At 39.1% G+C, this 16,855-nt stretch overlaps 1 protein-coding gene across 1 annotated transcript; it reads left to right on the top strand.

Moving 5' to 3' along the window:
- Positions 1-1,909: 1,909 nt before the first annotated feature.
- On the top strand, positions 1,910-15,135 carry LOC115370256 (CD276 antigen-like). The gene is made up of 8 exons (XM_030067191.1): positions 1,910-1,932; positions 6,384-6,412; positions 8,651-8,721; positions 10,423-10,728; positions 12,482-12,763; positions 13,811-13,933; positions 14,062-14,086; positions 14,405-15,135. The coding sequence occupies exons 1-8, from the start codon at positions 1,930-1,932 to the stop codon at positions 14,439-14,441; spliced, it is 876 nt and encodes a 291-aa protein (XP_029923051.1). The 5' UTR covers positions 1,910-1,929; the 3' UTR covers positions 14,442-15,135.
- Positions 15,136-16,855: the final 1,720 nt, after the last annotated feature.

Raw genomic sequence — 16,855 nt, forward strand, 5'->3', positions numbered from 1 at the left:
TTGCAAGAAGAGGGTATAGATGGGAAGCTGAGACTCTTAATGGATTCAGGACTCCAGTTTTATTCATGTGTGAATATATATGCCTCCTTATGGTTTTATAGGTATATTGGTTTTATAGGTATATTGACAATGAGGAAGACTTTGTGAGAAATTTCCAGAACAGAATTCTCACTATCCAACTGCTGAAAAATGCAAGTATTACAGAAATCCCCAAATGTCAAAGGGATTTGACACCAAAACAGAGCATATTTTTTTTCTATGGTGCTCCAGAAGGTCTTGGTGTCCTGATGTGGTATTCTGGAGGAATTATACTGTGTTTATCAATTATCGAGTGGTAAAGAATGGTTTAATTTTGCACCAGATCTGTTTAACAAATGGTATCAACCCAAAAACTGCTGCAACAGCTTATGAAACATAATTGAGCATGGGAATGGCCGTCATATGCTTCCTTCATAACGTTCTTTGGTCTCAATGGGCACCAGGTGTGGCTTAAATGCTCTCCTACATATATATCAGGCAAACAAGTACATTGGCCCTCAGTCTCAAGTACTGTATTTGAACTGCTGCTGGTTTTTATTCCTGTGACCTGTATGTGGCTTAGAGGTTTAACTTGATGTTTTGATGTAGTAGGCCAGACTTTCCCTTCACTGTGACATTGTAATCTTGGTCAAAATGATCAGTGCAGTGTACAGACAAGTGTTTACTTCCATTTGTGGCACAACTAGCTACAACTTCAGTGTGTCCTGATCCAACAATAGCAGTCTGCTGCATGTCATTTTGTTGCCACAGTTTTTCGTTTTTTAATTAAACCTTTCATTTTATCAGTGATTTATTTTTCCTAATGTATTTCTTTGACTCTGTAAAGCACATTCAATTGCATTGTGTAAGAAAGGTGCTATATAAATACATACTGCCTTGTCCCTATTTGTCAGTTAGACCCCAAAAAGTAGAAATGGTGCCCAGGTTGAAAAATCAGAATTATCCTCAAAGGCAAATTATGTCCACATGGTGCAGTGGCGGTCTGATCTGCTTATTAAAAATGCATTAGGTAACTGAACTCTAGTTTCCACTTTGGCTCAGTACTGAGCAATTCCAGAGCCAGGGGATAGGCATCAATCTTTTCAAATCTGCATCTCTCACAGTTGGGGTTGTCACTGCTGTGCACCTGAGCTTTGTTAAAACCCACAGAGCTTTATTTCTCTCTATCTTGGAAGCTACTTGAGGGGAAATTTAAGGGGAAATCTGACTTCATGGGCAATGTCTGAGCTCATAAAGCAAGGCCATAGTTTCATGTATCCGTGTTGCCCCTGCTGTCTATAAACTTAACACACACACACGTGCACCTCTCTCCCCAAACACATGCTCTCTCATTATCTTCCCTTACTTGTTTTCTCATGCATGTACACCTACACACCAATTCTTGGGAAATCAGCTGTCTTTGCACTCACTATGGACTAGAATGGAAACTGATACTGTTGTTTTTGCTCTGATATATGCCTCAACATATCCCATTCTTCAGAACACATCAGTGTGTGAGTGAGGTTGTGTTTGCTGGGCAAACAGGGAAGTAAACAGGGAAGTATAACAGAGGTTATTATCTGTCATTTTGTGACCTTTTTCTCACACAGACACACACATAAAAATATATCTGAACATGAACGCTTACAAGTATAGAGACATTTCTCTCCAGGTTGACATCAGTTTGACCTGAAGAGATTCAGGAAGTAGTTGGGCTTTACAAGAAGGCAAAAAAAAAAAAAAAAAAAAATCATCTAGGCTGTCTCTAGCCTAGATGACTCATTATAAGGCTCCGCCTCCCCTAAAGGCTCAAAAGGAAGAGAACTGCCAGATAGCATTTAGTCCTCAGTGTGAGATACACAGAGAGAGAGAGAGAGAAAGAGAAAGAGAGAGACAGAGAGAGAAAACATAATGGTAAGAGGAGCGCTCAATTTTTCTTTAGTTCTCTTACTGAATGAAAGTGATACATGGTATTGTGGCTCTGGCTGTTTAAGTTGTCATGTTTTCGATTGTTGTTTTTAATTTAGTTGTTTGTCTTTCAGCATAATGTAGTTTCTCTTCCTGCGTGCAAGAGCAGTAGCGTGAGTGCTTTGATTTGTGGCGTCAAGCATGGCTTGTACACATGCTCTCTAATACACACACTCAGACTGTGACAGAGAAAGGCGAGGTCAACTAAACCTGTCTCAGCGGGCATAAGATAGCTCCATGCCCCACAGACTTTTTGAGCCCTGTAAATTTGTTTATTTCACAACAGAAATCATAAGTGCAACTCCCTACTCATGATTAAAAAATGAGGTTTGCTGCAATGTGTGTGTATCTAAGAGAGCAATAGAGACAGCAAATTAGTTGGGAGAAGATGAAGAGAGAGAGAGAGAGAATGTAGGGGAGGAATACGCATGCCCTGCATCGTCAGCGTGTGAAGTCCATACATCACTGTGATGCTGTAGAGTTTGAGCGTTCACCGACTTCACACATGGTTCTTCAAGTTGGGTTGTTTTACATAATTTCCTTGACTTGAGGTGAACTGTATTTGGATATTGGTGGGTATAGCCTGTATGCTTCCGTTCTTTCACCGCTTCCTTTGTGCTTTAAGGTATAGCATGTGTTCTATCACGTGAAACTACTTATTCTGTCATTTTGATCGGGACTTCCTGAAAGAAGAGATCTTGTAACTCAATGGGATCTTACTTGCTAAATAAAAGATGAATAAAATTTAAAAGATAAAAGGTTAGTTAGGGTGCTCATGCTTTTATAGCTGAAAATGTGCTGTGTAAATTGGAAATGAATGCCCCAATAACATTGTACCGTTGGTTTAAAAATTGTCATTAGTAATCTACTGATTTGGTTATTTAATACTTTTACCACAGTTTTTTTTTTTTTTAAAGATCTATTTGTGATTGTGAGAATAACTGCCACATTAGTTTATATCCTGTATGGGCATGACAGCGCAACACCACAAGTAGCGAAGTGTAACCACAAGTAATCAACCAAGTCACCAGTGATATGTGAAGACTGGGCGCTCTCAATTGCTGGAAAGGCATGTTTTTGGCTTTGCCTTTAGTAAAGTGAGGCTGGTATTGTATGGTAGCGTACCATGATTACCAAACAAACCTCGAGAGTCACATGTCTCTCACATTGGTTTGAATCACTTGAAGTTTCTCTCCTGAAAATCTGTTTACACCTCTTTTCACTTTTATCCACTTTAGGAAGCGACAGATGGCAACACACACCCACATTATTACAATATGAAACTTAGATGAAGCCTATAATTATGATTCATTGTGTGGGATGTTGTCTCGCATACTTATTAAAACAGAAGAGTAGGTCGAATACATGATATGTAAATCATGTGACATGTCGTGGGAATCCCCACTCTGCAATGACCGCAGCCTCATTCTTTAACATCTAATCAATACTATTAGTGTGAAGACTGCAAACACCAGGACCTACTTCACGCAGACCCCATATTTAATAGCACTTGTAATCAGTCATGACAAAAGTGCTTTTCCTTTTGCAGTTTTCCCTCTACACTCCGTCTCTCTTTGTACAGTATTCTCTTTCCTGTATTCTTATGCTATCACTCTCGCATTGACCTACACAGATACACACCCAAAGCCAAGCAAGAGTTACTCATGTACAGAAGTTCTTTCTTTCATCTTTGAGGAGACAGCTGCATGCAGTTCCTCTTGTGAGTCACACACTTGTGCTCAGTACAAAGGGAGATCCCAAAACGGGAACACAAATGATGTATGATGTCACCAGCAATGTTTAATGAGATGTGCAAATAGCCAGAGTAACTCTTATGTCTTGTATATCACACATCTGACCATGAATTGGTCTCAATAGCAATATGTTCCTCAGTGCCATACTACAAAGTAAATCTCTCTCCCCAAACCTCTACATTTTGTTCAAACTCTAGCCAACATAAATCCTAGCACTGACCATACTCAACATGTTTGAACTTTGGGGCCCTACATGAAAACTCTGAATTTGAGCGGATGTCTAAATGCATTTTGTCTCAGTCTGGCCTCTCTAACTCAGCTAAATGCCTTACATTTCTTAAATCAAAACTATTTGTTAAATGACTTTACCCAAAAGTGCTGCATCTTGAGCTATATCTCGAGATGCCAAGGTGTAAAGTCATGACAGAACAACGCAAACCTCTGCAAATGCTTTTTATGGTTTGTCTTTGATTTCCTGACAAAATAGTACAGTATGCTAATGCAGTCCTATATGCCAGCCATCTTCAAGGTACTCAGTGTTGAATTTTCCCACCAGTAAACTCAGAGCTAAGTGAAAAACTTCCTCCAAAGATGTTAATGAAGGTCATTTTCAAGGATACAATTTATAGATGTGCAGCCCTTTGTTCATTTTAGTCTAAAGACTCTGCAGTGTTTATTGCACTCATGAGCACTCATGTTCATTTTGTTGTGTGTGATACTTTTCATGGTGCGTCACTAGCATAACGGTAGGGGAATTTGCATGCAATGCTTTGTAATGTTCAAGGCTTCGAGGAATCACAGTGTCACAGTGATTCAACAAAGAGTGCTCAGCAGTGACCACAAGTCACAAGTATGCACAGGAAAGTCCTCACTGCACCCTCTACTCATTCTCTACCGTGAAGCAGCTCAATGATTCCCATGTAGTGTCAAGGTCAACACATGAATGCAATTTTTTAAGACATTTTCTTTAGTTACAACAACACTGAGCAACCAGCAACACTTTGTTATTAACAGTTTAACAACAAAAGTTAGGACTTTTTAGGACAGTCCTTTTGTTAATGGCTTGCTCATCGTGCATGTACACATATATGGTGTTTCAGCTGTAATTCCTCTTTTTTTTGCATTCATGAATAGGTGCCTTGAAAGGAATGAATAGCCTTTGTGATTAGTATGTACACGAGTGACCAAGGTCAAAGCTAATAAGGCATATTTATTGCCAGACAGCTTTCAATTTCCGTTAGCTTCCAAATTTCCTGACACACTATAGCCTTCAGCTATACAGTAAACACATATCATTGCCCCCCACCTTTCCACCCTGTGGAATTTCATGAAAATTTAGGTGTCAAATCACTCAAAACTAAGATCTTAAACTACACCCTAAAGTCTGTAGTGTAAATCTAGACATATGTAACGTGGCGTATACCATAACAGCCCATTTTTTTCTGCTCCTCCCAATACTGTTACTACCAGTTATGTACATAGAAGTTACCTTAAATGCAGTGACTGTGCAGTTAAAATTATACTCAATCTAATTATGCACCTATATGAATCGGTGTGTTTCCTAGAGGAATTTTTATTCTCTTTCCTCACTGACACTTGACAGACTGGTTTATACTAATATACTCATGTTTTTAAACTGATACTTTCAACATTAGCACTGATCCACGGGTTAAGAGTGCAGGAAATATCACAGTGACTAATAATTCATTCTCAGATAACGTCTTACTGTGTTTATATTTTGACTTGATAATGACATTTACTTTCACACAATGAGGCAGAAGTACCTAAAAAGTCCTTTTAGCCTAGAACCAAAGCCAGGATTTATATTCTCAAGCTGATACCCCATTTCAAAGGTTTAATTGTCATAACCCACTAGACAAACTAAGACATGTTGTGCTCTGCCTGACATTTAACAGCTTGTACTGTTACACTACAGTTTATCTGATGCTGCCCAGAGGGACTTTCCTCCAACTAGGTGGAAACTCCTGGGGTGTGTTCCTTCAGGAAGATAGAGAAAGTAGCTCATTTTCCCATTACTGACTTCCCACAAGTAGTTTACTTTTAACCTCCATCTCTTTTATATTTAACATTTTTTTTTTGTTTGTATATGGTTTCAAAAGATAAGATGTTCTTGTCTGATTTTATGTAAAACATTCAATCAGCACTGATTTCAGAAAGTGGCATATTTCTGAGTGGTTCTGTGCATATATCAATAAAGAAGAGAAGATGGTGGCTTTCCCCTGTTGGTTTTGGACATGCATAGTGTTATGTTTAAATCAGTGGTGGCAGGAACTACCTTTTTGTATTGTTTAAAGGTCATGTATATGGTTTTCATTTAGGGAAAATGTCAGCGACAACTTACATGCTCATCATTTTACTTGAGGAGTTCACTCATAAATTCAATCTGATAAACAGGAAAAGACTGTGACAGCTTTTGCTCATACAAGCCATCTGCTATCACAGCTCATTTGACATTGCTGCATGGCTGTTTTATTATGAACTTGTCATGCCTACAGATTCCAGCCTGTTTGATGCTGTTGAGTACACTGATTCAACAGTTACTCAGTTAAAGGAAAATTAAAGAGATTATGTGTTTGATCGTGTATATTGCAGTGACACCATTGTTCCATGTCTTTTCAACAGATGCCAAGGAGTAACTTGCAGTGTTCTTGGTAAGTACTGCACATGTTTTCTATTATATCATTGCGATTCTTGAAATGATGATGCCGGTGTTTACCCTGCTGTGACTCACTCATTATGTATTTGGAGACGATCCTCATAAGCAACTGCCTAGGTTTCACATAGAGTAAGAGGTGATGTCATAAGGAGTGTAGACTGCATGGCGTACGCAGAGAAAGCAGTGCAGTGTTAGGAGGACCGCACTGAGCCCTCTAACTCAAGACTGCATTTCTGAAATGTCATTTTCATGGTGCACATGTGACAGTTCATGAAAATAAACCTTAGTTTTGTCTCAGAGAGTGTTAGGAAAGTGATGTTTTCAAATACTTTAGTTGACCATGTCAGAGGAAGTATTTCTGTAAGTCACCACAGTAGATTACCAGGAAATGTCTAGAATTTGGTTTCTGCAAAGTATCTGCAAAGGTGAAACCAGCTTTTGAACTTTTCTGGTTTCTCCCTAAAAGTCTGAGACTCAACTTTTGCCTGTTTGTTACTGTAATGCTGTTTAATCATACTACTTCTGAAGTAATTCTTCATAGACTGACTGGCTGACTAAAGGTTTTGCAAGGTGACACCATATCTAAAAGGTCAATGAAGCCCCAGTGTTGCAAATTTTGTGCAGGAGAAGTACCATCATCGGTAATACAAGTAGCTATGTCAGTGAATGACAATGGGACATGTCCTGCAAAATGACCTGAGTTTGGCCTTATGGTATTACTTGAGGAGAGGTCATAGTGCCATCAAAATCAATAGGGTTCTTCTTTTAGGGGTCATGAATGTACACAGTAAATTTGAAAATGGTTATTGCATTCACTGTAATCCCCAAGCTAGCAGACCCAAATGCAGAACACAATGAGGCAGAAGCAGGCTGGAGGTTAAGGAGAGATTTGTTTCTGGGTAGTCTTTGTTTGGCAAGGTAAGAGCTGATGGAGGGATCTTCCAGGATGGTCAGACTGAAAGCAGACTTGGCAGACAGGTAGTCTAGGACTGAAGGTAGGCAAGGCTGGAGGATGGAAGATGGTGGCAGGAATGTGGCCGAGACAACTGAGGCAGAGGGAGACGGGAGATAGAACAGGCAAAATGCAGGCAGAACTGCAAACAGGTAAATACAGCTGGAGAGTGACTGACAATCTGGCGAGGAAGTGGAGTCAGAGTCGTGTTGGATGATTGATGATGAATGACAGCTGAGGGTGCTGATGCCTGACTCCCACACAGCTGGCCTTCAGTCACACACACACACACACACACACACACACACACACACACACACACACACACATTGGTTTTGCTATATTTGTTAGGAAATTGCATTGATTTACATTCAGTCTCTGTAGCCTTTACCTATTCTTAGCCATAACCAACTTATGCTTAACCCTAACCGTTAACTGCAACCTTGAACAATAAGTTAGTCACCACACTGCTGCTTCTGTGAGCAATTATAATTCATTGTTTTATTTAATGCACCTCCCTAGGTCTACCTACTTAAATGTGTTTTTCTGTTCCATGTGATGATTAACCATATACTTATGACATCTATGTATGTGCTTCAGTGATTTAGGGAATGAAATTTGTCTGCAGCCATTAACATAAAAGTATATGTAGCCCAACAAAGTGAAACTACATGTCACACTGCCATATCAATTACTAAATACTTTTTTTCTCTATACTAGAGATGTCCTGACTGAAACTGACCCAGGGTGTCTCAAAGAGTTGTGATGCTGAGTAACCAGGAACTTTTGAAAACCCCCAAATGCCTTTTCCCCTCCTACAGCTTTGATCATATTGGCTATTAAGTTAATCATTAGCAGTTACACAACTCTATAGATATACTCTTGATATACAATTGGTGCACAAAATTCCTTGTTCCTGCTTTGCCTTAAACAAACATTTTAGGGGATTTTTTTCAGTGAGGCAGCCCATTCCCCCTTGTATTTAAAAAGACAGACAGGATGATACATCCTATCAGACTAGACCTATCAGACAAGTGTGACTCTTCAGATGGTGTTTGTGCCATATTGTAGTTTCCTGAGCATCATAGTCAGACCACTTCTCAGTGTTTTCTTTAAAATTGGGTAAGCCACTGTGTGTGTGTGTGTGTGTGTGTGTGTGTCCACACAAACTTCTTTGGCCTCTTGATTGTCACATCCCTCAGTGTCATAATAATAATGACATCATGATTTCTTGGGTTGTTATGTAAATAAATGACAAACTTGACTCTTGTCTGTTGTCAGGAAACCAAGGCTTCCCTCCCTGAAGTTGGCTGAGGCTTTGATGATGTGGTTCTTTTTCCACTCCGTCACAAGTGAGAAGTTGTTTTATGGCCGCGACATTAGTGCAGTAAAATATCTCAAGCTTGCCTTTACAGCTCTCTGACACCTGTCTATCTAATCAGAAAGTATGTATGTGAAAGGATTAGCAATATCAGCTTTCCCTTCTTTAAATTTGTGGCACCAACAAATTTCACTTAAATCTTGCTTAAAACTGATAGATCACCACTCTATTTCTTCAAAACCTAGTTAACACACCTAACTAGTTAGTACTGTTGTTTATATTTGGAGTCTGCTGTGGGACCGCTTGGCTGTTGAGTCATCTTTTCTATGGAAATCATATTTCCAGTCTGACAACTGGTGGTGTTTTTAATGCCTTGAAAACAGACATCATAGGGACCCACTAGCACTGAGTTTCAGATATGAAAGGAAAGTGCAGTTTGGCTAAAGAGGAACTGAGATTTGACTCATAAAGTAGAAGTCTTGACAAAGCTTGCACAAAAAGTCCTGACCTTCACACCCACACACAGCCTTGAACAAAAAATCAATTGCTTATACTGTCTTAGTCTGTGCCCAAGAAGAAAAATAGAAACACTGCTTTTCACCAGATTATGCCAAATGCACCCTTTATATCATGTAGAACAGTTGCTCACTGTACTGTGATCTACAAAGATCTACAAAATGTATATACTTCATGTTTCTGCCAATCTTTTCCCAAAGCAACTAGTCATGTTTTATAACTCCTTTATCATTTTTCCTCCCTTTTATAAAGCCATTAGTTTCCATTCATTCCACTACAATATGAAAATGAACTTTCAGAGACTTCAAACTTTCTTCACTCCAGTTTTCCATCACTGTAATAAAGTCCTCCACATCAGTTTTCCTAAAAGCAGCAGCACTGTTTTGATGACTTGAAATTGGGCAGAGTGAAATGGTCCCTTCTCTAGAAAATAGTCCCAGGGAAACATTAGTTTGGTTTGTGAATGTCGACGAATTTGTTAGCCGCACAAGCACAACATTATAAGGTGTCTGTTTCAATCAAAAATTCAAATTTGAAAATCGAGGGATTGTGATTATATGTTGTGAAATCTTTAGTACTCATGCATGATTTGCTAAATGGTTTACAATTTAAAAAAAAAAAAGGGTAAATTGAGGTAAATGGGCCAAACATTCAAAATCACTGGTAAAGTCCTATAAGCATGAAAGTAAATGTAACTGCAGTGTATTCACCATTACTACTGCAATAACTTCCTAAAGGGATTAAAATGCTCTCAAGAACTAAATCATTACACCAAGTGAAATGAATATCTCAGTCATCCTTTGGCGTGGTCTTAACAGTTTGAAGTGTTACTATGAATAAAGCTTTACGGAAACTGAAACTACAACAATGAAAAACAAAACAAAAACTGCAATAAGGGTGACTTCACACGCTGGTGACTCCAAATGGCTGTTGCGTGGAAACAGTTTACAAACTGAACTTCAACACTGAGAATAAACAACATGTGTGATGATGTCAGTACACATCACACATGTCAGTACAGAATATTCCTGTTCACTTATCTGGCTAACACAGTGGTGCCAAATAGCATACATAGTGCCAAATAGCATACATAGTTCTTTGTGCATACATGTGTATGGCACAATTTGTATCTTACACTCATGTTTTTTTTTTTTTTTTTCAGAACTAAATGCTTTGACTACATTAACCCTGACTTTAATCCTCCCTGCTCTCCCAGGTGTTGCTCCTCTTATCCAGATCACAGGGGAGGTTGGTGGGAGAGTGACATTCTTCTGCCCCTCTCACAAAGACAAAATGCTGACTCTGTTCTACCTTCAGAAGGGCACCACCTTTGTAAACGGATACCATAATGTCAGAGATGCAGAACTGTACAGAGCTATTCCACATTCGCATGTGAACCACACTGAGAGGACGGTGGATATGTGGGCACTGAAAGTCTCAGACAGTGGAGAGTACTCCTGTCATGTCCAATACAGTGACAGCATGAAATTGGATGAGACTCGCATACACCTCAGTGTCACAGGTATGATTTTGTGATTAATAAAAATGTGTCGTTGTTGTTGTTGTTTTCGGGCGTTAGGTGTAATAATGTTATAAACCTTTCTCTTTGTATCACAGTAACACAGTATATCCTGCCTTAGACAACAGCTCTCACCAGTTGCACTTGTTTCACATTTAGAAAATACAGTAAAATGTAGCTCATCTGTGAAATCCATAAAGTTATCACAAAACAATGACAAACTGACAGGAAATTCATAAATGAGAGAGGCAGAGCACATTCTGGAAAATGGGCTTAAAGTTGTCCATTTACTGTGTTTCATTCCATGATTACAAAAATGACAAATGTATGCACAACCTTAAAATATGCATCAGTGTTGTATCTTCCATTCAGTAAATCAACTGGTAAACAAAACTAGGCGAGCAAATGTAAACAAACAATATCAGATCAAAAGGAAGTCCTGCAGTGCAACCACATCTCATTGATCTGGTGTACAACTTTGCTTGAAAGGAAACCCAGCAGATGACGAAGATTTCACTCTAACTGTAGCATGTGCCTCGGCCAGCTGAGCTGATATGAAAACCACTGTGATGTTGATATAACCACGACGGCCTGTCACTTCTATTGTGTGAATACATACCGCTGCATTGCACTGAAACCTGGAATGTACTCTCTGTTTGACGTAAACGAAACCTGGTCACTGTTATAAACATCTTTCGTCACAGAGGGTTGTTTTGCCAAGACCTGCTTTTTTTTTTTTTTTTTTTTGAGGAAGTACAAACGTATTATCAGAGCTCCTCCTCAGTCATTGCACAACACTTTTACTCTCTCCTGGAGCTCCATTTATTGCTCCTGTAATGTATAAACCATGGGTAATTATCTTCACAAAGACAGCATTTACATAGATCCAACTATCCCAGATATGAGGTTTAGCCCAGTTTTGATCATATTTGGGAAATGGTGTTTACATGGAACACGGAGAAATCTGGTTATTCATATCCCTGTATACATGGTAAACACTAGTATTCCTGATACTGATTCCTGCATGGTATTTGAGCAGGTGCCTGTGATATTTACAGCACAAACTGGCAGTTTTGAAATTGTTAATCTGACATTCCTCTGTAACTGTAAATGAATTGACTGGCTATTGAAAATGAGATCACTTTGGCTTGTAGTGGGCTTAGCACTATTAAATACCACCATTGCATTGCAGATTTGGCTTATCCACCTCGTTACCAGCAATAGGAGAAGAGAGCGACAGGAAATACTGAACATGTCCTCCACTGTGACCAGTATGACGCTGTCACTGCCACTGTGCCTGTGCAGGAAGTCGACGGTGATCAGAAACCGGGATAAAATGTGTATATGCTACAGTATTCTGGTCTCTTTCAGAGTGCTCCAGCTCACATAAGCAGGTCTCTCAAAACCGGGATAAGGGCTTATCCGGGTTTCTGAAATCAGGATGTGATGTTTACATAAGCAAACACAAAAATGGGATCCTTCAAAAACCCAAACATAACCGGGATACTCAGGTCCATGCAAACGCAGTCACTGTCAACTTTTCAGGAACCAAGAAAAATGATGTGAATTTTTCAGTTTGTCACCTCATTGTCTTGATGTGATTGGACCTGTTGAGCTCCTCTGATCTCCCATTTTCTCATCTGAGGGGTGGGCTATAAATAAATCCAATCCCATCAAGAAAATTCCACAAGAAAAAAACAAAAAACAAACTTTTGTTATCAGCTCTTTCATGTCACTCTCTCCCTTTCTGCCTTAGCCAACTACAGCACACCAACGCTATCGGTGCTCTGTGACAGCGACAGCTCTAGTTGCCAGGTAACGTGTGCTTCATATGGCGGCTACCCGAGCAGCGAGGTGATGTGGAACAGCTCCACCAATGCCAACAGTCAGTGGTGGACGCCAGGGAACAGCAGTGAGGAGGCTGACCCCGACTCCATGCTGATCAACAGCTCCAGCACTGTGATCGTCAACTGCTCTGGACCGCTGCAGACCCTCAACTGCTCTGTGGGGGGCTTCACCTCAGACAATCTCACAGTCTGTAAGCGTTGAACTCAAAGTAAAACTGAAGGCTTTCTTTTCCGTCTTCTCCTTTTTTACTGAATGTGGTAGTACAAGGAAAATTTGCATTCAACCACAAGCTAATTTTAGGGAAGAGATGGTGTGTAAAGTGCGCAAAAAAGCCTTTGCCACAGATCCCCTTTGTGTGCCACATTTCTAGGGGATATCTGATTCATGTGACTGATCTACTCATCATGACAGATTTACACTTTGACCTTCACCGATGAGCTTAAGGTTTTACTTTCTGGCAAGAGATTTTGACGGTCAAACAAAAACACATATATATGATACAAATATTCTTTCAATATATTTTGCTGTACTGTGGATTTCGGTCTTTCAAATGTGCCATGAGAAAGGCTGACCCTAATTTAGTGTCATTATGATTCATTAACCTTAAAAAAGCACTCCAACTTTTTGGGCAAAATTCCCTTTTTGACTCACTCACACTGAGACAATACTATTTTTACCTCTGCATATCCAGTGGTTTTGGTTCCTTCAAGTCTATAGGAATCATTAGCCTAGTTCTGTTCAAAATGAAAAAAAAAAAAAAAAAAAAAAAACTTACTCTGAAGCTGTCTCATTTGTCCTGTATTTGAAATATATGAAAAAAATAGTTGTTTTAGTAGATGTTTGTGCCAGACCTCCCTGTGCCTTCAGCAGTGCAGGGATCACTGCGATGGACGGAGGCATACATGTGTTCAGCAGTTACAGTTCCACTATCTAACTTCTCTTTGCTTAAAAATTTAAGACATTTATCTCATATATGCGATACATTGTGAAAATGGCATCAAACACTGTCTTAGTCTGGTTAAGTCAGAAAAAGGTTATTTTGCCCAAAATGTTGGCGTATTCCTTTAAATGAAAAAATAATAAGTGGATATATTAATTAGTATCATTACCTCATATGTTAAATAAATACAGTATTTGCTGGTGAATACCGATGTAGTTTACATTTTTGACTGATATATTGTATGTATGTTTTCATTGTATATCCCTGATATATGTACATGTCTGTATTTATCCAAAGGTGAGCGCAAGATTCCACCTGCGTTGCATGCGCCTTACTGGATAGCAACTGGCTGTGTAGTGTTTGTCTCTGCTGTTGTTGTAATCCTGCTGCTGTGGAGATGCAGAAAACCCAAAACCATAAGTAAGGACAGAAACACGATTTTACCTGTTTTGGACTGTTTTATGGACAAAAACAAAAAAAGAAAAAAAGAAATGTCAGTGTTAGCAATGCGCAAAAGTTCACGGGACTTTGTCTTTGTTGCTTTGCAGGCGCAGTGGCAGCTATGACTCCAGAGTAAGTACATGTTCACCACACAGTTTGAATGGTGTGTCACATATTGCCAACAATTTAAAAGGACACCACATAAATAGCATAGTGTCAGTGTCAGTGTTTACATGCATGTAAAGAGTGCTATAACACACAAGTAGATTGAAAAAAAAAATACTGTCTCTTCATCTACATTGCCTTAAAATGTTTTCTCTGTAAGGTACATACTATATGTAAGGTACATAATATATATTGAACTCCTATTTTTTACCACACTCAGTGTTGTCTCCATTAACCACTTTCTCCCTTCCTCTGTGCTCTCTTTCTATTTTTTGCTCTGTACAGTGAGATAATTGTTCTCAAAGGAGAAAACGAAGGATAGAGGGGATCCAGAATGCTACACCGATGGAGAAGAGTGTGGAATCGTCCCGCTGATGGGACCAAAAAATTCAGCATCACCTCACTTAAGTGGGCATTGCTTTTTTGACTGACTGGCTTGCAGTGGGCCAGGGTGAGTCAGTGTCTGCTACAATGTGCAGCTCGACGGGGAGAGCATGGTTCAGATGTTTCCACTGTTATGGGTGCCAGGGCCCCACACAAACTTAACATTTGAAATTGTTAAGTGTTTTATGAAACACTGACAAGCCTCCCTTGAATGTCTAGTTTCCCCATTCCCCCCAAACTACTTCTTTCTATTTTTTTTGTTTTGTTTGTTTGTTTGTTGTTTTAGTCAGCAGTGTCATGAAGACTTCACTAAAATTTAGTGTCTTACTGCACTTTAACATTTGTCATGGACACTTTTTTGAAGTAGCTCAGTCTGGAGGAAATATTTTTCTTATTTTCTATTTTCAACTTACTGAGCGTACTCTTACCGGAGTGATGAATAATCGGTGTGACCCTGGGGAGGACAGTCAACAGTATTCATTTGTTTTTGTTATGAAAAGTCAAAAAGTTATTATTAAAAAAAAGTTATTATTATCATTATAATATGCATATATGCAACACATTGTTGATCCGGGTATTATACACATTTTATTATGTGCCCAAGGTTTTGCTCATTTTGTCAGCAATCATCAGTAGAGGTAGCTGCAAACAACAACAACACATGTGTACAAACACATAGCCTCATGATGGTGCATGTGAAGGTGACCATGTTAAAGATTGAGATGCTAGAGCATTTTCTCAGGACTATGAATGTGAAAACAATCCCTGAAGAGTCAGTTATTGTCTGCATGTAGACGCAGCATATCATGTACAACATGGAGGTTCCTACATGCTATTTTATGGCACAGTACTGACTATAAAATGACATATTTAACTGGACTGCTTCTACCTTTTTCAATCCTGAAAGTTCTCTCAATCAGTCTGAAAAGGAATTTCTGTACCTCTTTTGATGTTTTTGAAGACATTTTTCACAGTGATTTGATATCCAGTTCTCAAGTGAATAAGCTTTTAGTATCTGTACACTTCTGGAAAAATATTTATATGTTCTATTTTTTTTTTTCCTCAAGCAAATTAGTAAATTATCTAGTCTTTTTTGTTAGTGGTTTGCAGTTTGCACTGTCAGAAAAGCACAGCTCTCACAGCAAAGAGTACAAATGTTAAAGGAACTGGTCATTTCTGTAGCGCTGCTCTAGTCTACTGACCACACAAAGCACGCTACGTTGTTTGCTCAGATTCACACATTCACACACTGATAGGCTGCCATGCAAAGTGCCAAGCTGCCAAGGAGTTCAGTGTTTTGCTTAAGGGCACTTTGACCAGCCCTGAACTGTCATCTTTATGTAATATAAAACTGTAATCATTAGTTTTGAGGGACATATTTATTCAAAAAGGCGGTTAGCATTGTGCCCATGGCTATGAACAAAAAACCCCTGAGAATCAGCATGACAACAAACACAGCAACAAATTCCCTAATTTACATATGGCAGGCCCAGTGTACGACAAACACTGTTTTGCATGTGCATCTTTTGGTCTAGAAACAGCAAGGCGTTACAAACAAAACAGAAAAGCAAGGCTCACAGCAGCAGAACCAGAGGTTTAAACTTAAGTTACACATTGAAATACTGAAAAATCAAAGCGGTTTTAATCAAAAGGGTTTGCAGTGGTGCAAAACAGTAGATCTGGTGTTTGTGTGTGTACATTACTATCTGTGTTTGGATGGTTTTTCTTTGGGTTTCCTGAGAATTGCCCAGTCCTCTGAATGGCTGCTTTCAATTCCTTATAATAAATCTGTTAAAAAAAAAAAAAAAGAAAGAAAAAAAGAAAAGAAAAAAGAAAACTCCTCTGGGTTGATTGTTGTTATATTTTGAGTTGTTTGGCATCACATGTAATTTTGTATCTGTCTCTTGTAGTACAGCTGTTAAAAGTATTTGCTACTGAAATTATAGTCATTTACAGGTGTATATTTAAAATAGCCATGTGCTGCTGAAATTCTGTAAAACACAGTATCATGAGTGCAGGTGTCTGGACACAGAAATACACACAGACAGTTAGTCAGAAAGGAAAGACACGGACTGGCACAGAGCTCAAAAATGGCTCTGAGTTACTGAAATTCATCCTTAAAAATAGAGTTCCTGAGAACCTAACTGCATTTTTTAGATGCTATATTTCTTATAGCCACTAGATGTCGCACTATCATCACAGAGTGACGACGAGTCTCCAATAAGCCCCATGTGATTGGCTTGCTGGGTAGTGCTGTGAAATGTTGTGATGGATCCACAAAAAGTGAAGAGTGAGAAATGACATGTGGGGTCCCTTGTTATGAAAACAGGGTTCCTGAAAAAAAAATGCTGT

The sequence above is a fragment of the Myripristis murdjan genome, chromosome 13 (assembly GCF_902150065.1).
Source record: "Myripristis murdjan chromosome 13, fMyrMur1.1, whole genome shotgun sequence".
Taxonomy (NCBI): domain Eukaryota; kingdom Metazoa; phylum Chordata; class Actinopteri; order Holocentriformes; family Holocentridae; genus Myripristis; species Myripristis murdjan.

Excerpts from the sequence above, each read along its gene's own strand:
- LOC115370256 (XM_030067191.1), top strand. Across the intron at positions 12,764-13,810 it reads CTCAGACAATCTCACAGTCT|GTGAGCGCAAGATTCCACCT; the intron begins GTAAGCGTTGAA and ends ATTTATCCAAAG. Across the intron at positions 14,087-14,404 it reads GTGGCAGCTATGACTCCAGA|TGAGATAATTGTTCTCAAAG; the intron begins GTAAGTACATGT and ends TGCTCTGTACAG.